The sequence below is a fragment of the Sciurus vulgaris genome (genome assembly GCF_902686455.1).
Source record: "Sciurus vulgaris genome assembly, chromosome: 1".
Taxonomy (NCBI): domain Eukaryota; kingdom Metazoa; phylum Chordata; class Mammalia; order Rodentia; family Sciuridae; genus Sciurus; species Sciurus vulgaris.
This window is the reverse complement of record NC_136461.1, coordinates 212754796-212773780: the sequence shown is the minus strand read 5'-3', so window position 1 is coordinate 212773780 and position 18985 is coordinate 212754796. Positions and strand designations below refer to the sequence as shown.

The 18985-nt window shown below is 57.5% G+C and overlaps 3 protein-coding genes across 9 annotated transcripts in view; all 3 read left to right on the top strand.

Annotated features, from left to right (window-relative positions):
• ARHGAP39 (Rho GTPase activating protein 39) overlaps positions 1 to 12551 on the top strand; it is a 91935-nt gene extending 79384 nt beyond the window's left edge. For 6 of the 7 annotated variants that reach the window (XM_079153239.1, XM_079153240.1, XM_079153241.1 and 3 more), the window contains 6 exons: positions 5544 to 5636; positions 8941 to 9014; positions 9878 to 10077; positions 10750 to 10841; positions 11323 to 11492; positions 11586 to 12551. In XM_079153239.1, the coding sequence (XP_079009365.1) occupies positions 5544 to 5636; positions 8941 to 9014; positions 9878 to 10077; positions 10750 to 10841; positions 11323 to 11492; positions 11586 to 11780 (824 nt within the window). In that variant the 3' untranslated portion in view covers positions 11781 to 12551. The remainder of the gene's footprint in view (positions 1 to 5543; positions 5637 to 8940; positions 9015 to 9877; positions 10078 to 10749; positions 10842 to 11322; positions 11493 to 11585) is intronic. The other variant, XM_079153242.1, reaches the window with a different exon arrangement.
• Positions 12552 to 12649: 98 nt separating this feature from the next.
• Positions 12650 to 14150, top strand: LOC306669442 (UPF0598 protein C8orf82). Its single transcript, XM_079153444.1, has 3 exons — positions 12650 to 12865; positions 13354 to 13402; positions 13570 to 14150. Exons 1-3 carry the CDS (start codon positions 12704 to 12706, stop codon positions 14013 to 14015), a joined length of 657 nt encoding a protein of 218 aa, XP_079009570.1. The 5' UTR covers positions 12650 to 12703; the 3' UTR covers positions 14016 to 14150.
• On the top strand, positions 14150 to 18846 carry LRRC24 (leucine rich repeat containing 24). Its single transcript, XM_079153307.1, has 5 exons — positions 14150 to 14349; positions 16232 to 16466; positions 16629 to 16907; positions 17041 to 17209; positions 17798 to 18846. Exons 2-5 carry the CDS (start codon positions 16296 to 16298, stop codon positions 18721 to 18723), a joined length of 1545 nt encoding a protein of 514 aa, XP_079009433.1. The 5' UTR covers positions 14150 to 14349; positions 16232 to 16295; the 3' UTR covers positions 18724 to 18846.
• Positions 18847 to 18985: the final 139 nt, after the last annotated feature.

Genomic DNA, 18985 nt, shown 5'->3' with positions numbered 1-18985 from the left:
GAGGAGCTTATGCTTCAGGCCCCATGCAGGGAATCCCTCTCACACAAAGGAATGTGTGGTTTTCTCCGAGGGTCTCATACCCATAGGGCCCTGTCTTGCACATAAAAGGGATGCAGGCTTAGCTTCAAGGCTCCTATGTAAGGCCCACAAGGTCTCAGAGGACCATGTGGGCGCAGGGGGATAGGTTCTGTGTGATTCTGCCAGCATGCAGACTGTGGCACAGTCTGCCTGCCCACAGCCAAAACCCCATTTCTAGTGCTGGGGACCCCATCCTAGGTCTGCCTGTCCAAGGTTGTGCTCCACCCTGATCCCAGAGGAAGGAGCTCCACGCACAAGCTAGCCATCCCTTCTTCAGCAGGCCTCATGCTCCCTCCAGCCAGCACATGGTCCCTGGGGAAAAGCAACATTGGTCAAGAATGTGGGTTTGGGCTGGTTTGTAGCTCAGTGGTAGAGCACTTGCCTGGCATATGTGAGGCACTGGGTTCGATTCTCAGCACCACATATAAATAAATGAATAAAATAAAGGTCTATCAATATCTTAAAAAAAAAAAAAAAAAACTAATGTGGGTACTGCTGGATGTGGTAGTGACACCTGTAATCCCAGCTACTCAGGTGGCCGAGACAGGAGGATTGCAAGTTCAAAGCCAGACTCAACAACTTCCCGAGACCCTGTCTCAAAAGAAAAATGTTTGGGGTTGTAGCTCAGTGTGGCAGAGTGTCCCTGGGTTCAATCCTAGTACTGAGAAGGAAAAAAAAGCAGCCTTATCAGCCCAGAAAGATGTTAACTGTGCTCTAGAGGGACCAACAGTCTGACCACACAGCACCTAGAAGAAGGAGACTGCAGCAGAGGGACAATGATGAGGGAAGAGCTCAGCCTGGCTCCTGGGCTTGGCTCTGGCGCTGGCTCTGGCGCTGACCCTGGCCCTGGTGCTGGCGCTGGCCCTGTCCCCGAATTGCTTGTCTTGGCCTCAGGAACCTTGATCAACTTGTCCATCAGCATCTGTATGACCTCCACTCTGTGGTCACCACCCCAGGACCAAGGCATCACGAGGTGACTCCCATTTAACCTTGTATCTTGCATGGTAGCATCTTCATATCAGGCACTAGGAGCTCTCTCCTGGTTGTCCTTAGGAGCCCCTCAGATGGAGTAGCATGAAGAGAGTGATTGGCCCTGGATCAGGAAGCTGCAGGAGCCGGGTGCTATGGCGCACACCTGTGCTCCTAGCAACTCGGGGGGCTGAGGCAGGAGGAAGAGCTAGGCATGTAGCTCAGTAAAACACCCCTGGTTCAATCTTTAGTATCCCCCCCCCAAAAAAAAATAAATAAAGAAGTAAAATAAGTCGTGAGAGAAGTCTTGCAGATGGTGTGGGAGACTATAGCCCAGAGGCGTTCTGCTGCTTCACAAGCTTTGTGCTTTTAGTAAGACTTCTGGTAAAGCATACCAAGAAGTAAGCAAAAGAACAGAGATAACGAGGATAGTGGTAGAAGCCAGTGAAAGAGAGTACAGAACAACAGCTGATGAGACAGAAAACTGGTTCTTGATAAGCCTGCCGCCAAACTGATGAGGACAGAGTGAGAGAAGACTGAATCACCAGAACCAGGAAGGAGAGGTCACGCCACCAGATTCTACAGGTGTTGAAAGGGTAATGATGAAATAGAGTAAGCTATATGCTGAGGAATTCAAAATGGACAGATTCCTCAGGTGACACAGGCTGCCAGAGGTCACTCAAAAAGAAACAGACACCCTAAAAAGTCATATGTCCATTAAGGAAATTGAGTTTGTACCTAAAAACCTTCTCACAAAGAAAATTCCAAGCCTAAATATCTTCACTGGTGAATTCTACCAAACACTTCATTGTTTATGCAGCAATTCTGTGGAATGTCTCCCAGAAAAATGAAGTGGAGGAAATGTTTCCTGATTCATTCTATGCTAAAATTAGAGAAGGACATTACAAGAAAGAATCCCTCATGAACAAGGAAGAAAAAATAATTAGCAATATTTTAGCAGCTTGAGTACAACAGTATATAAAGGAGATAATACGTCTTGATCAAGTGGAGTTTATCCAAGGAACCCAAGAATGAAAGGTTGGTTCAGCCAGGGGTCGTGGCACATACTGTCATCCCAGTGGCTCAGGAGAATCTCACTTTCAAGGTCAGTCTCAGCAACTTAGCAAGGCTCTGGCTCAAAATAAAAAAGACTGGAGATATAGATTAGTGGTAGAGCACCCCTGGGTTCAAGGTACAATCCCCAGAATTGCAGGAGAGGAGCAATCACTGGAAAATGGAAACTACATGTAACAAAGTAAAAAAGAACATACATTTCAGAAAATCCAATATTCCATTCTTGATAAAACTGAATAAACTAAGAACAGAAGGGAACCTCTTCACCCTGGTTAAAGACATATTAAAAACCTACCTGGGCCAGTGGTGGAGTCCTTGCCTAGCATGGAGAGGTCCTGGGCTCCATCCAGCAACTCCAAAACAAAAAACTACAATACCCAAAAGGAATTTTTAAAGCAGGTTTCAGGCACACACTTGCATGTGTTCATAGCAGCACTGTTCACAGCAGCCAGCAGGTGAAGTGGCCCAGGGTCCATCCACAGAGGAATGGTAAGCCACACATCTAGAATGACATTCCGATATATGCTGCAGCATGAATGAGCCTCGAAACATGCTGACAGGTAGAAGCCAGACCCACAGCGGCAAACCTTGTGTGTTCCCACTTACGTCTAGAAAAGGCAAATTGATACAGAAACAGGCTTAGGCAAGGTGAGAGGAGAGACTGAAAGCTTCATAGGTACTGAGATTTAGTTTTGAAAGATGAAAGAGTTTTGGAGATTTGGCGACAGTTGCGTGACATTGTGAATGTAGTTAATGCCACTGAATTGTCCTTAAAAAATGGTTCAGAGGCTAAATTTATGTTTATATTTTATCACAATCTAAACACACCCACACAGACATCATACTTATTGGCCAAAGACTGAATACCTTCCACTAACAACAGGAGCAATGCTAGGACCTTCAGTCACACCCCGTCTGCACAGCATCACACTAGAGGTCGAAGCCAGGCCTCAAGTCATGACGAGATAAAAGTCACTCACATCGTAGAGGAAGTGTGCAGTTGCTTTATTCACAGTATGACCTGCAGAATAGTACTGGAACCAATGAGTTTATTACAGGATACAGGACCAATATATTAAAAAGTGATCCATTTCATATACTAGCAACAAGCTATAGGAAACTGATACTTTTAAAATATCATTTGCAATAGCATTTACAAGTCTGATATACTAAGAGAGAAGCCTGATAAAAGATGTGTAAGACCTCTACACTGAAAAGTACAAAACATTACTGAAAGTAAGAACTGAATAAAGGGAGAAGCACACCATGTTTATTGATCTGAGACTCAATAGTGTCAAGATGTCATTTCTAGGGGACTGAGGCAGGATCCATAGTTTGAGCCCAGCCTGGACAACTTGGCAAGACCCTGTCTCGAAATAAAAAATAAAAGAAAAAAAGAGTTGGGGATGTAGCTCAGTGGCAAAGCACCCCCTGTGTTTAATCCCTGGTGCAGCAAAAAAAAAAAAAAAAAAGCAACAGACTGATTCTAAACTTGATGGGAAATGTAAAGGGCCTAAGGTAACCAAAGCCCCTCAGGCAAAGAAGAGCAAGCCGGTCATAGCCTCGCCTGCTGACTTGTTACAGCTGCAGTGTCAGGAGAGGGCGCAGTGTGGCATCGAGGTGCACTTGGTCTTGGAGCAGGACTGAGGCCCCAGAAGTGTACCCACCTGAGTGCTGGGCAGTTTCCTCAGGGGCAGGCAGCTCAGTGAAGGAAGGGCAACTTTGCCCAGTGGTGCTGGGACCCCTGCACATCTAAATCCAAGCAAGACAGATCCAACAGAGCTTTGCATTGTCTGCGGAAAACAACTCCGCGGATCGCAAGCCAGAATATACGACCTAAAGCCAAGCTGAGCGTGGTGGCACACACCTATAACCCCAGCCACTCGGGAGGCTGAGGCCTGCAGACTGCAACTTAGTGAGACTCTACGTCAAACTAAAGTAAAAAGGACTGGGAGTGTAGCTCAGTGGCAGAGTGCTTGCCTAGTGTGAGTGAGGCCCTGGGTTAAATTTTTTAAATAAATAAAACCTAAAATAATAAAACTTCTAACTTAGGACAAAATCTTTGTTTTCCTGTATTAAGCAAATATGTTTATGTCATACCAAAAGCACTCTCTAGAAAAGAAAAACATTGATAAATTGAACTCTACCAGGTCCTGTGGCACATGCTTGTAATCTCAGCTCAGCAGGCTAAGGCAGGAGGTTCAAGGCCAGCCTCAGCAACTTATTGAGACCTTGTGTCAGAATAAAAAATGTAAAAGGAAAAACACAACAAAAATATATATACAAGGACCGGGGGTCTCTCTCAGTTGTAGAGCACCCCTAAATCCAATCTGCAGTACCTGGGATAGGGGGCATCCTACAAGACACAATTAAGACAGTGAGGGGTTGGAAGTGTAGTTCAGTGACGGTGTGTGAGAGGCTCTGGGTGGTAATTGGAGACATCAGCATGAACTCAGGTTTAGCTTAATATAGACACAAATGGATACATACAAAAATGCTTACAGGTCTGTGTACATACAGGGTTAGTAGGCTCACAGATGTCCTTGCTGCCAGCTGAGAAGACCTAGCATCGGGGGCACCTCCACCTAACTTCGGTCATGGTTTCTAAAGACACTTTCCCTGAAGAGGAACTATAGTCCTCTTCACCCCACTCCTTGGGGAGGTGACTGATTTTAGGCCAGTGCAGGGAATATACAAGATGTGCTCCAAAGTAAAAAAGTAGGGCGGACGCAAGCCAACTGAAAGAGCTCCAGTGGCAGAGCTGGGACAGGGGAGCAGCAAAACCATGACCAGGATGATGACTGAAGTTAATAATGTCCACAACTCTAGCCCAACCCCTGTGAGTGACTTCCCTCCAGAAAGCACAGTGTGGAAAGGGAGAGAGTGTCTTCACAGTGCAGAAACCTGACAGGTGTGACCTCAGCAGTGGCCAAGTCCCTGGGGACAGCACAGAACTGTTGTGCAGCTCCCCTGGGACAACCCCAGTTCCTCTTCCCCTAGCAGCAGCATCCAGGTGGCCAGTCCCCTGTTTCTGTTGGTTTTCTATCTGGTGGGCAGATTGGGCTGAGCATATCCAGCTCAGGAGCCAAGGCAGCCCCAGACTTGTTGCTTGCAGAAGATGGTGAGCCTGTTGGGCCACCTCAGTGCTGCCCAGTCCCTTCCCTGCACCTTCCTGCCTACCACTGGCGTGGAGAGCCAGCCTTCTGATCACATAATGCCAAAAGGGCCCTGGTACCTCACACAGTCCTGGGTGTGCATATGCCTGCATGTGGCACCTACCCACTGACAACACTTGGTCCCCAGCTGGATGGGGACAGTCCCCAACAGGCCCAGGGGCCTCCTTGCCACCCGTTGCGGGAACCACATGGGCACTGGTTCCTGGCTTGTGTTCTGTGGTCCTCATGGTTCTGTTTGCTCCCCAGTGACACAGCACATAAAAGAGCTCCTGGAAAGGAACACTAAGAAGAAGTCCAAATTGAGAAAGAAACCCAAGCCTTATGTTGAAGAGCCGGATGGTAGGGCTCCTGCAGCCCTGGGCGCTGCCTCTGCACAGCTCTGCTCTCCAGCCTCGGCCGCCTGGCCTTCTCTTCTCTAACTGTTTCTGGGCTTGGGGAGGGACACTAACCTCAGACCTGGATCTCCTCAGCGTTCTGGAGGCCCAGGGTGACTGACAGAATCCTGGAGAGGCCAGGCCTGCTCTGCCCCTCCCTTGGTGTTACCCAGAACAATTCCAATTTTGTTTGCTGGGTTATTGTTGGGCAAGGGGCATGAGGTATAGCCAACCAGGGCCTGGAGGCACCCCCAGGTGAGTGAATGTGCCCAAGCCAGGTGAGGCTCACAGGGAGAGGGACAAGGGGTACTCTGTGGCAATACTTTCCCAGCCCAAGGTCCCCCTGGGGCCAGGGAGCAGAGCCTGGCGTCCAGAAGTCAGCAGGGAATCTCTCATCCATCTTTCATGGCAAGCCACTAGCATAGTCCCCAAGTTCAGGGGTTTTCCTGTCCTTCCCTTGGGTCCTGGCTCAGGACCCAGCCTGCCCAGTCTGTCCAGAGGTATGAGTGGTTCTGCTAACATGCCAGGTCAGTCACCGCAGGGCCTCCAAGACCCAACGCCCCCACCACAAGCTATACAGAACTGCTTTCACCAAGTGTGGCTCACATGCATCTGTCTGGAACCCTGTCTCCCGCTCTTTGCTTCACTTCCTCTGAAAGGCCCGCTCTGACTGCACACGGCTCCAGGGGACACACAGTGTTGGGAGCTTTCTGCAGATAAGGCCTACGTAGAATGAACTCTTGGGCCAGCAGGAAGCTTCAGGGACTTGAAGGGACCTTTGTGGGCAAGGCCAGTATGGCATCTGCAGGGCAGGGGACTTGTCCTTACACTGAGGCCTCTGAAGTTGCCGCCAGCAGGTTTGTGCCAGGGCAGCTATAGTCCAGGGGTTAGATTCCAGACCATGGGCTTCTGGACACTCCTGTGGGACAGCAGTGGAAGGATCTCTGAGCTCCTGCCTGAGCCAGCCACTGGTGGTTTTGGAACTGGAAAGATGCCAGCTGACCAAGAGAATCTTGCTGCTGCAGCTGGGGGAGCAGATGCCCCAGGACCAGTGTTCTGATCCAATGAGGACAGTGCAACCTGAGTTGTGTCAGGTACAGAGAAGGGAACAGGCCTGCCCTGGCCACACCTGTAGTCTTTGAGGGCTTATAATTTGGGCCTCTCGTGTAGCAGCATGGACACTGCTTCTGTCCACCCTCTGTGGGCTAACCTGCATCCAGATAGATGGAGGTGCTGACTGAGGTCCAAATGGGGCAGATGGGTCAAGCAAGGTCAGATTGGGGGTCCAGGAGCAGAGCATCTTACACAAGTGAGGGTCTCCCTAGGCTGACCATGGGCATTGCCCATTAAATCCTGGGTGTGAGTCACCTCAGGACCCAGGACTGTGGTGCCTGCAGCTCTGCCAAGCACTGGGTGACACAGTCTCAGCTCAGCCCTTCACAGGAACCTACCAGTTTGTGCTGCCCCTGTCCTTCTTTCAAGAAATGGGCACAGCCAGGCGCAGCAGTTCACACCTGTAACCCCAGCAACTCCAGAGGCTGAGGCAGGAGGATCACAAGTTCAAAGCCAGCCTTGGCAACCTTGGAAGGCCTTAAGCAACTTAGTGAGACCTTGTCTCAATAAATTAAAGTGGGGGAGCTGGGGATGAATCTTTGTGGTTAAGTGTCCCTGGGTTTAATCCCTGATACCAAGAAACTGAGGCTCAGAGATCATCAGCTGAGAGGTAATGGCCCCAGGATGCTATCCTGGTTCAGGCCCAGGCTGAAGGCCTGGGGGGTTTGCTTTAGCGACAGGAAAGCAGCCCTTCCACCACCCTCAGACCTCTCCTGCCCAGTGAGCAGTTGTCCTCACTGCTGGGCTGAACCAGGGCCCAGAATCTTCTCTACCTGCTGCTCCCTGCAAAGCTCCCTCTAGGCTCTGAATGTTCAGGTATGGCCTGAGTCTCACGTGCTTAAGCACTGTTCATTCCCACAAAATGAGGGGGCCTCAGAATGTCCTATGATAGAAGGATCCAGGCACTGTCTAGAGCTAGCTGAGACCAGAACCAACACCTGCTGGGCCTTTGGGTCCCCAGGGACCTGGAGAAGGTTGTGAGAATTCTTTTGAATTGTCTTCATCTTGATTTAAGAATTCCCTTTCATAGATATGCACAAGGAGAGAGCCGTTTTAGGATAACAAAAAACAAACATGTTTTCATGAACTGATACATTTGTGTTTTCTGGACTGAGTCTAAGGACCCTGTGTCCTCAGACATCCACAGAAACTACTTTCATTGAAAGAAGGCAAAGGTGAGGGCCTGGATCTAGTGGCCTCCCTTACACCCTGGCAGGCAGCAGGTGTGGGGCGGGGGCAGCACCTTCTAGAGCAGGGTCCTGTGCCCAGAGGCACATGGATCAGTCTGCCTGCTTGTCCCCTGCTTCTGGCATCTTCTCTCACCTGCCTCCCCACCCCTTTCCTGCTTAGGCCAGGGTGGCCAGCACACATCCCAGGTCCCAGGCGAAGGCTTACCTGCTCCTTCTCTTTCTCCCACTTGCACTGTCTTGGCCTTTCTTCCTGCCACCCCCTGACCCTCCAGGACTTCTGGCTAGAACCTCTGCTGCTGGGAGACGGAGTTGCAGAAAGCCCCTCTTGAAGGAGGAGGCCTGGTCCCCAGTCTCAAGGAGCCCAAAGGTGATCCTACCACCGCTCTGCCCCCATGGGGAGAGTGTGCTGGTTCAGGGTGCTGCTGTACTTCCCCTCTCACTGGCCTAGAACGGGGACCTTACTTTCCTTGACCCTCATTCCCGCCCCATCTCCAGGCAGCCCTGGACTGACCAGGGCCCCTAGCTGGAGACCAGGGCTTCAGGGAGCTGTACCTGCCTTCCAGTAGCTCACCGCTCTCCGCAGCGTGGTGTCTTGTCCAAGAACTTCTTCCCAGGGCCAGGGAGGGCAGGGGAGGTCTGGAGGCCTTGGGGCTCTGGGTTTTGCCCTGTCCTGCCTGTGTCTTCATACAGGCAAGCAGCTTGGTCCCCAGTCTGTCCCTTCTGTTCTGGGTGGCCATGGAAGAGCTAGGTGGGCTGGCAGAGGGGTTGCTCCCATAGCCTGGCCCCTGGAAATGAGAAGAACCTCTAAAGGACATTATCTAAGAGTGGGAGATACTGTCCTGGTCAGGGGTGGGTGGGAGCCTAGCCAGGCCACCCATACCCCAGGGCCCCCACAGGTGCTGCCCTCCCTTAGCCCCTGCACCCTGCACATCCACCCTAGGCTGACCAGCACCTGTTCTTTTGCAGGGGTGGCGATAAGCACCTACGCCAAGTATTGCTACCACAAGCTACAGAAGGCAGCCCTGACGGGGGCCAAGAAGGTACAAGCACGCTGGGAGGAGCAGCCCAGCCCAAGTGTGGTGGGGAGGTGTGAGGCTCAGGGGAGCGCTGACTGGCAGAGCACAGGGTGCTGCCAGGATGCACCTAGGCAGATGGCCAGGTGCTGCAGGGGCCGCCTCCTGCACCACACCCCTTTCCCCTCAGGGGGCTCCTCTCCATACATAGATCCCCATTTCAGGAATGGTACAGGAAAACTGGTGTGTCCTGGGCAGGGCCAGGGCATCAAGGGGACCTCCCACATAAGGTGGGACAGCAAGGGAACAACATCCTGACTGCACCAACCCAAGAAACCAGGTGGTGTGGTGAGGTGCAACAGTTGGGTGCAGCCATGGCAGGCCACAAGACCACCCTCTGGAGGGGACGGAGGGGACCCTGCCTTTGCTCTCTGGGAGCCTGAGCCCTTCCTGCCAAGCCCCTCTGACTCCAGAGGACTGAGGCCTCAGTTACAGCACACAGCTGGACTTGTCCAGGAAGTCACTTGAGCCCCTGCACCTGTCCCAGATCTGGCCCCTTCCCCACTTCCTGTTCTGATATGGTGCTCCAGCCACTCTGGCCCAACTCACTAGGACTCTTAAGCCCTGCCAGTCATGCTTCCAGAAGCATCAGATCAATGAACCTGGCTCCCACTGTGGTCCCCGACAGCCCAGACTGACCCATCCACCTTCCTGCATGGCCAGGGGGCCCACTTTGGGTGCTGTAGCTAGCCCAGCAAGAGACCCCTTGGTGACTTGGTGGTCAGGGTTCTGGGACTGCCCCTGGCTCTGGTTAGGGAGGAGAAGACACTGGGTGTGGGTGGGGGAGGGCCAGGCCAGACCAGGACAGAAGAGCCTGGCTATTTTCACAGGGGCTGAAGAAGCCCAACGTGGAGGAGATCCGGCACGCCAAGAATGCTGTGTTCAGCCCTTCAATGTTTGGCAGTGCACTGCAGGAGGTCATGAGCATGCAGAAGGAACGTTACCCAGACCGGCAGCTGCCCTGGGTACAGACGCGGCTCTCCGAGGAGGTGCTGGCACTCAACGGTGACCAGACGGAGGGCATCTTCAGGTGCCATGTCAACCCTGGTCCCTGGATGTGGGGGACACAGGCTTGTGTCCACCATGCATCTCTGGTAGCCCATCAAGCCTGCTTTTCAATGCCCCTGCCTTAGAGCAGATGGAAGGGTGGGCCACCCTGTGGAAGCTGATCCTAAAGGCCATGTGGCCAAGAGGAATATCAGGGCTCATCCTTCGACCCCAGTATGGAAGCACAGCCACCAGAGATGTTCCCTCTACAGAAATAGCCACCAGGGGTCCAGAGCGTGCTTGGCCTAAGATGTGAGCCCCAGAGGTGAGGTCAGTTAGCCAGGAGAGCACTGCAGCAGCTCAGCAACCCAGCTCATCATCCTCACCTGTGAACAGGACTGCAGAAGCCCCCATTGTGACTTACCTCTTAGGAGCAGGGCTGCCCAAGCTCCTGAAGGAATTGTCTCCCCAGTCTGGGAAAACAGGCTTGCAAGCTTGGGCCTTCATGGCCTGCAGAGGGAGGTACGTGCACAGCACAGCCTGCCTAGGGTCCAGGAAGGGACGGTCTGGGAGACCCCACACCCCTGACCCAAGCACAGGGGGCAGAAGGTCAAAAGGGCAATGAGGCCTTGTTACAGCAACCCCACTGGAAAAGGGCCTTGAGGGTCTGCACCACCTTTGCCCTCCTGCCTGAGACCTGCCCTGTGCTCTGCAGGGTTCCTGGAGACATTGATGAGGTGAATGCCCTGAAGCTGCAGGTGGATCAATGGAAGGTGCCCACAGGCCTGGAGGACCCTCATGTCCCAGGTAAGCCCCCAACCCACTCAACACCAGAGCATGCACTCCTCAGAGGGCAGATGGCCATTCAAACCAAAGCCTCTGTCCACTCACTCCTCCTGTCACCTGCTGTATCATGTCCTTCCTTCCACACCTCTGAGGCCAGCCCATCACCAGTCAGAAATATCACTGGACTGCACCACTCCTCAGTCCCCAAATACTCTTTCAAATTGGCAGGACAATAAGTCTTATTCAAAGCCAGCCTTGAAGGAAGATAAAATTTCCATCTTGGGAAAAATGAAGGGTCAGGATACCTTTTATAAGAGAACAGCCAGGAAATGTACACATGAAGATTTATTTAGCCTGTAACACAGCAACGGCCATGGCGGCAGACCTGGGCAGGGGACCCTTTCCAGACAGGCCTTTCCCCACGCTCCCTGAGGCGGTCCTAGCGGGCTGCTAGGCCCACGGGTTCCCCGAGCAGGCCCACCTGAGCCGCCCTCGTCTGCAGCGTCGCTGCTGAAGCTGTGGTACCGGGAGCTGGAGGAGCCCCTGATCCCGCACGAGTTCTACGAGCAGTGCATCGCTCACTACGAGAGCCCCGAGGCCGCCGTGGCCGTGGTGCACGCGCTGCCCCGCATCAATCGCATGGTGCTGTGCTACCTCATCCGCTTCCTTCAGGTACCCGCGCCCTGCCCCACCCGCCACGCCCCACGCGTGCACCCGGGGACCCGCGGGCCCACCGGCCATGTCCTCCGCTCCGCCCCTCCGCAGGTGTTCGTGCAGCCTGCCAACGTGGCCATCACCAAGATGGATGTCAGCAACCTGGCCATGGTGATGGCACCCAACTGCCTGCGCTGCCAGTCGGATGACCCGCGCGTCATCTTCGAGAACACGCGCAAGGAGATGTCCTTTCTGCGCGTGCTCATCCAGCACCTGGACACCAGCTTCATGGAGGGTGTGCTATAGCACGCGGGCACCACGGACAGCGGGCTGCGCGGCGCGCGGGAGCGGGGGCCCGCCGGGGCAGCATGCCAGGCCCCGCCGGCCGCGGGCCAGCCGGCCCCGAGAAGTGCCTTCTGTTCCCCGGAGCCGAGCGACACAGCCCTCCCGACCGGCCGCAGCACTCGCCGCGCCGCTTCTCCGCCCGGGCAGGCCTCCAGGGCCCCTGCTGCCCACCACCAGGCCGCGGCCTCCTGCGCGGGGCGGGCCCCGAACCACAGCCCTCGCGGCGGGCAGGGCAGGGCCGGGCCGGGCAGGCACTCCTGGGGCGAGGGGAGGGTATTTTTTCGTGGTGTACCTGCGAGTCCAGACTCCACCCCGCACCCGGCCCTCGTGTGCAGAGCCGTCGGGGTCCGTTGGCTAAGGACCTGGTTCTAACCCAGATGCCGTTCATCTCCGAGCGTCCGCACCGTCCTCGTGCAGAGCACTCCACCCTCCTTCCTCACCTTCCTCACCCGCGGCCTCCGACCCAGCCCCGCGCCGCGCGGCGGCCGGGCCGGACTCGCCTGCGTTCCCGTTCTGGAATCAGTTCCGACTGTTGTCGAGCTTCATTTCTCCCCGTTTATATATATATATTTTTTAGAGTTGAGTTTTTATTTATTATTAAAACAAAACAGCCAGCCCTGCCGAGGCGGCCCCTGGGCGGGCCTGGGTCTGGGCCTGCGGGCCACAGACGTGCTCTGACGCGTGGACCGAGGGACAGCGCTTCGTGTGAATAAAGTTCGTGTGGACACCCGTGCGCTGCGTGGGGTTCCTTCGGTCGCAGCGGGGCGGGCGGGGCGGGGCGGGGCGAGGCCGGAACCCGAGGAGCGAGGCCGCGGCGCCGGGGGACGCCTGTTCGCGCAGCACCGTCCCTCGCCTGACCTGCCGGCCGCTTCCGGAGCGGGAGGATGTGGCGGACATGCGGGGCGCTGAGGATTTCGGCCCTGGCCTTGGCGCGGTTGCGGGGAGCCCGGGGCTGCAGCGGAGACGGGGGCGTCTCCTACACTCAGGGCCAGATTCCGGAGCCCCGGACGCGCGAGTATTTCTACTACGTGGATCATCAGGGCCAGGTGTGTGGGGAGCGAGGCAGGAGAGGTGGTCCTCGTGGGGGCGGAGCAGGAGCAGGGGTCCCGGTGCGTCCAGGCGGGGAGAGGAGTCCCCGAGGGCCGGGGTAGCGAGGGGGGAACCTGTCAAGTGCGTGAACCCAACTCTGCGGAGCCCAGACAACCTGCTGGGAAGACCAGGGGCAGCCTCCCACCCGGGGAGGCGCCGCCCACTTAGTCATCAACCCATCGTGTCTCGGAAGGAGCAAGCCAGGTAGCCTCCGCGAAGGAGGTGGCACGACTGATGGGAAACTGTAAAGGAGGAGGGGAAAGTGCAAGGAAGCATTACCGGGTTGCGGGTAGACGTCGGGAAGCAGCGGCTGGGCCTGGTGCCCTTTCCGCGCGCCGCCCTGCACCGAGTGTGCACAGAGAACAGGAGCAGTGAGCGCAGGCCTGGGCTCGACCTCCGCACACCCGCAGGGCTCATGCTTGGGCCACGGCCTGTCCCCCTGCAGCTTTTCCTGGATGATTCCAAAATGAAGAACTTCATCACCTGCTTCAAAGGTACGGCTGCGCCCGTGCCTTCGCCCTCCAGGACAGCCGAGCACGGGCTCTGCCCGCCCCCCACAGGGTGACCCGGCTGTCCCAGCGAGGCCCGCGCCGGCCTTTGGTGTGGCCCCGGGTGCGGCGCCTGCCGAGTGCTGAGCAGCCGCACCCTCTGCCTCCCGCAGACCTGCAGTTCCTGGTCACCTTCTTCTCTCGCCTGAGACCCAACCGCAGCGGGCGCTACGAGGCCTCCTTCCCCTTCCTCTCGCTTTGCGGCAGAGAGCGCAACTTCCTGCGCTGTGAGGACCGGCCCGTGGTCTTCACTCATCTGCTGGCCACGGGCCGCGGGCCCCCGCGCCTCTCCTACTGCGGCGGGGGCGAGGCGCTGGCAGTGCCCTTCGAGCCAGCGCGCTTGCTGCCCCTGGCTGCCAACGGGCGCCTGTACCACCCGGCGCCGGAGCGCGCGGGCGGCGTGGGCCTGGTGCGCTCGGCCCTGGCCTTCGAGCTCAGCGCCTGCTTCGAGTACGGGCCCGGCGCGCCCGCGCTGCCCTCGCACGTGCGCTGGCAGGGCCGTCGCCTAGCCCTCACCATGGAGCTGGCCCCGCTCCTGCGGGCGACCCCGCAGTCCTGAGCCGCGGGCGCTTCCGGACGGCCCAGCGCTCCGCCGGCCGAGTGCGCGTGCGCGCGGAGGTGCGCCCCCCACACCCGCCGGCGCTGTCCGAGGTGCTGCGCGGGCCCGTCCTGGGCCTCGGCGAGGACCGCGCCGCCCCCCCGCTCTTCGCTCCCGTTCCGGGCGTCCTCTCGATTGGCCCGCGCTCCCGACGTCAGGCCCGGGCGGCCGGCACAGGAGGCGCGGGGCTCCGGTGCGCGTGCGCGCCCCGCCTCCCTCCCCCGACACCCCCGGCCGCTGCTGGAGCCAGGCCGCCGCGGGCTCGGCGGGGAGCCGCTCGCCGCCGGAGCGTCAGGTGAGGGGGCGCCCGGCCCAAGGTCACCGGGCTTGGGGGCGGGATCGGGGACCTCCCCGGGTCGGACCCTCCGCGCTCACCGAGGAGGGTGTGCGACCTGGCGCCGCGGAGGGCGCGCGGACACCACGCCCTCCACGAATGCGGCCTGCACCCACCTGCGCGGGAGGGGGAATGGGGAGATTTTGCGGGATCGCGGCGCCAGGTCGCAAGGACCACCCGGAGACCCTGACTCAACAAGCCCCGCACTGTGCCCGAGAGAGGATACCGAGTGCGCCCAGACGCCTGCTCAGCAGGGTTAGGGTTTGTCCGCGGGTGAAAGGACTTCTCGGCCCTCATCCGGGTCCCTCATCCCTGTCCGGGCGGTCCTTCCACAAGGACGTGTAGATCTAGGGGGTCCATGCACGAGAGCTGCAGCGCCGACCCATGAGGAGGAAACCAAGGCTCTACTGCTGGAGGCTGCGTGGGTGGGCGAGTCCTGGAGCCGAGGCCACCCATTGGTGCTCAGGGAGACTAATCTCATGGGCCCAAAGAATGCCCCCCACCCAGTTTCTTGGGGTTCACGCATCCTGAGACACCTGGCAAGTGCCTCTGCCTGATCCAAAGCTGTTCCATTAAAACTTTATTGCTGTGCTTACTCATCTCTCGTGATTTTAAATAATCATGTGAGTTTCAGTTTATCACGACTCAGAGAGCAGGGACACCTGCGTAAGAGTACACTCTGGGCTTGTCTTCCTTGGCTCCAGAGGAGCAGGCTTCTCAGTCCCCATCATACCTTTAAAACTGGGCCCCTTGTGCTTGGCACAAGACCCCAGCCTCCCCATCCCTAAGGCCACAGCTGCGTGCACATAGACCCCTGCAAGGCACGTGCTCCTTCCTAGTCTCAGAGGTCATTGCTCCTAGGGGCCACTTAGAAAGCCACACTGGAAATCCAGTTGGTGTGGTTGGAGGTACAGCTCAGTGGTGGACTGTGTGCTTAGCATGTGAGGCCGTGGGGTCAATCCCACACAAAGAAGAAACACCAAAGCCTGATTGGTGACTTAAAACCCCTCTCACACTCCAGCTTTCCAAGGACTCCACCTACCCCCAAAACAGAGGCTTTCTTTCTGGGAGGCATCCTAGGGAGCACGGGCCCATAGCTCCTGAATTAACATTCCTATTGTTTGCCTCACCCCCCAATTCTCTACAAGTTTCCTGAGAAAAAGCCCCAGCTCTAGCTGTCCATCTGGTTCCTCCTGCTCTTGACAGATGAACCACCAGGTGGAGCCAAAGCCTACCTGCTACTAGTGTTAACTCGGAGTTTAAAGTGGGACCCAGGTCTTGTTCTAGGGGCAGGAAAGAGACCTCTGCCTTGGACTGAGCCTTAGGTTCACACCAGTCCTCACAGTGAAGGCAAGGGGACATGCCTGCCTAGGGCCTGTTTTCCCCTTCTGGTCCTGCAGTCCTGGGGCCCAGCTCTAGAGCCAAGGAGCTGGATCACCAGGTTGCAGAGGGTGCTTGAACCAACTGGGTCACGCATGAGAGAGGCCCTCAGGACAGGCATGGGAAGGCGTCTGAGAATGGGTGGCTTTCCCCATGTGGCAACATCCTGAGGAAGCAGGACACCAAAAAGCCTCAGCTTGAACCTCATGCCCTCGGCCTTGGTGTTTTTGTCAAGGAAGGAAAACAGAAAATTTTATTCATCAGTTTCTTTATTGGGAGGGGTGGCTGCAATCAGGGAGCCCAGGGCCTTGTGTATGCTAGGCAAGTGGCTACCACTGAGCTACTTCCCCAGCACTTGAACTGATTTAAAACTTTTCGAAAGTTAGACACAGGTTGTGGGCCTCACCTGTGCTCTTGGGCTGGCTCTGGAACGTTAGCAGTGGCCTGCCAACCTGTGTTTCAGGAGGTGCATCCCATCTGGGGCCAACCCTGGGGAGGCTCGCAGTCCCAGGCCGTTTTCTAGGGAAATGGCCCCGGGGGCTCCCGTGCTGCTGCTGCTGCTGCTGCTGCTGCCACTGCCCGGGCTCCCGCCCCGCGCCGCGGGCTGCCCCGCCGCCTGCCGCTGCTACAGCGCCACGGTTGAGTGCGGCGCCCTGCGGCTGCGCGTCGTCCCGCTGGGGATCCCCCCAGGGACGCAGGTGGGCACCATGTGGGGCCAGCCGGGCCTCGGGTTGGAGCAGGCTGCAAGAGCCCATGGGATGGAGGGAGCCTTGTGTAAGCATCCGGGCGGGGCGGTTGGGGCGCCCCAATGGAGCGAGACTCCTGCAGTGGGATAAGATTCGCCCTCCCCCGGCCCGCAGACGCTGTTCCTGCAGGACAACAACATCGCGCGCCTTGAGCCCGGCGCCTTGGCGCCACTCGCCGCCCTGCGCCATCTCTACCTGCACAACAACAGCCTGCGTGCTCTGGAGTCCGGCGCCTTCCGTGCGCAGCCGCGCCTGCTGGAGCTGGCACTCACAGGCAACAGGCTAAGTGGCTTGCGAGGAGGTGCTTTTGCGGGCCTAGCCCAGCTGCGTGTACTCTACCTGGCCGGCAACCAACTGGCACAGCTGCTGGATTTCACCTTCTTGCACCTGCCGGTGAGAGGCCAAAAGTGCGGGATCTTCTTGTGCTGCCAGTCATCCTGTGCACTGTAGTAGTTAGGGGAGAAAAGTGAACCTAGTCTAGCTCCCCAGGGCCCTTTTTCCTGATGATCTGCTGTCCCTACTCCAGCGACTGCAGGAGCTGCACCTGCAAGAAAACAGCATTGAGCTGCTGGAGGACCAGGCCCTGGCCGGGCTGTCCTCCCTGGCCCTGCTGGACCTCAGCAGGAATCAACTGGGTACCATCAGCCGCGAAGCCCTACAGCCCTTGGCCAGCCTGCAAGTCCTGCGCCTCACAGGTAACTCTTCAGGCAAAGGTCTCTAGCTGGGCTCAGTGGCATCAGTAGGGAGCAGACTCAGGTGTGGAGGGGGTTCCTGTGATAAACCACTGGGCAGCGCATTGAAGGGCCACACCACCCCCCTGCAGTTGTGGTACAGGGCTGCTGAGAACTGAAGTGCTGTTTCATACATAACCTTGGCACCTGCCTAAGGAAGTGAAAAAAGGTAGACCATCCAGAAAGGCTTAAAAGAATTGAGGTTCTTGGACACTTTGGGGCCATGCAGGCAAAAACTGAAAAGAACTGACCAGTACTGGAGCCATTTCCAGGAAAGGGTATCTGAATTAAGATCTCAGTGTTGTTGGAATATCCGTGTGGCCACTGAGGTTCCCCGAAACAGTGGGAATTGTTTGGGGAAGAAAATTCAGAGAAGCAGTGCTTTCTAAGGGACAGCATCATCGAACTAAGCAGGGGTGGTGGTGAAGGGCCTGCCTCATTCCCAGGAACGCGGGGCAGAGAAGAAACTCCACTGAGATGGCTATGGGAAGTGGAGTGTGGGCTTTTGCCAGAGCCAGCAGAACCTACACGGTGTTCTTGCTCTGCCCACAGAGAACCCATGGCGCTGCGATTGCGCCCTCCACTGGCTGGGTGCTTGGATCAAGGAGGGGGGCCAGCGACTGTTCAGCACCAGGGACAGGAAGATCACGTGTGCAGAGCCTCCACGTCTGGCACTGCAGAGTCTGCTGGAAGTCTCAGGCAGTAGCCTCATCTGCATTCCGCCTTCTGTGCACGTGGAGCCGCTAGAGCTCACAGCCAACCTGGGAGAGGACCTGCGGGTGGCCTGCCAAGCCTCCGGGTACCCGCAGCCCCTGGTGACCTGGAGGAAGGTGCCGCAGCCTCGCGAGGGCCGGCCGCAGGCCCAGGCGCAGCTGGAAGGCAGAGCGCCAGGTCTGGGCGGCCAGGCCGCCCCCGACACCGGCAGCGGCATGCTCTTCCTCACTAACATCACCCTGGCACACGCGGGCAAGTACGAGTGCGAAGCCGCCAACGCGGGGGGCGCCGCGCGCGTGCCCTTCCGCCTCATGGTCAACGCGTCCCGGCAGCCACCGCCCGGCCCGCCCGGCCCGCCGCCCCGCCCCGCCGGCCGCGCCCCGCGGCACGAGGCGGGCAGTATGGCGTTCCGCGCGCTAGGCCTGCCCACGCAGACAGCCATCGCAGCGGCCATCGCGCTACTGGCGCTGACGGCGCTGCTGCTGGCCGCCATGATCTGCCGCCGCCGCAGGCGGAGGAAAAAGGCGGGCGCGCCGCCGGGGGAAGGCGCGCTGTTCGTCAACGACTACTCGGATGGGCCTTGCACCTTCGCGCAGCTGGAGGAGCTCCGCGACGAGCGGGGCCACGAGATGTTCGTCATCGACCGTTCCAAGCCCCTCTTCGCCGAGGGGCCGGCGGAGGCGCCGGCGGCCCGCGGCCGGCCAGAAGGGCCGCCGCCCGCTCTGCGCCTCCCGTCGCGCGTTGCCTACGAGATTCACTGCTAAGCCCGCGGCGCGCGCTGATGATGCGGGCGCCGTTCATTGGCCCGCGTGGCTCCACTCGTGAGGCGTCGACGGCAGACGTCCCAGAGCCGCAAGGAACCGTGATCTGGAAGGTCCACAACGTCCCTGAGCTGGTCCTGGCCCTTAGCTCTTGGGGGCGGGGGGGGGGGCCCTATGCTGGTGGAGGGCCAGAAGGCCGAATGACAGTTGATGCCCAGTAGCCATGCTGGGGAAACAATAGAGGTGGGGACAAATCACACTGGCC

Excerpts from the sequence above, each read along its gene's own strand:
- LRRC24 (XM_079153307.1), top strand. The coding sequence starts at position 16,296 with ATGGCCCCGGGGGCTCCCGTGCTGCTGCTGCTGCTGCTGCTGCTGCCA. Across the intron at positions 16,467-16,628 it reads GGATCCCCCCAGGGACGCAG|ACGCTGTTCCTGCAGGACAA; the intron begins GTGGGCACCATG and ends CCCGGCCCGCAG. Across the intron at positions 17,210-17,797 it reads GCAAGTCCTGCGCCTCACAG|AGAACCCATGGCGCTGCGAT; the intron begins GTAACTCTTCAG and ends CTCTGCCCACAG.
- LOC306669442 (XM_079153444.1), top strand. The coding sequence starts at position 12,704 with ATGTGGCGGACATGCGGGGCGCTGAGGATTTCGGCCCTGGCCTTGGCG. Across the intron at positions 12,866-13,353 it reads ACGTGGATCATCAGGGCCAG|CTTTTCCTGGATGATTCCAA; the intron begins GTGTGTGGGGAG and ends GTCCCCCTGCAG. Across the intron at positions 13,403-13,569 it reads CTTCATCACCTGCTTCAAAG|ACCTGCAGTTCCTGGTCACC; the intron begins GTACGGCTGCGC and ends TGCCTCCCGCAG.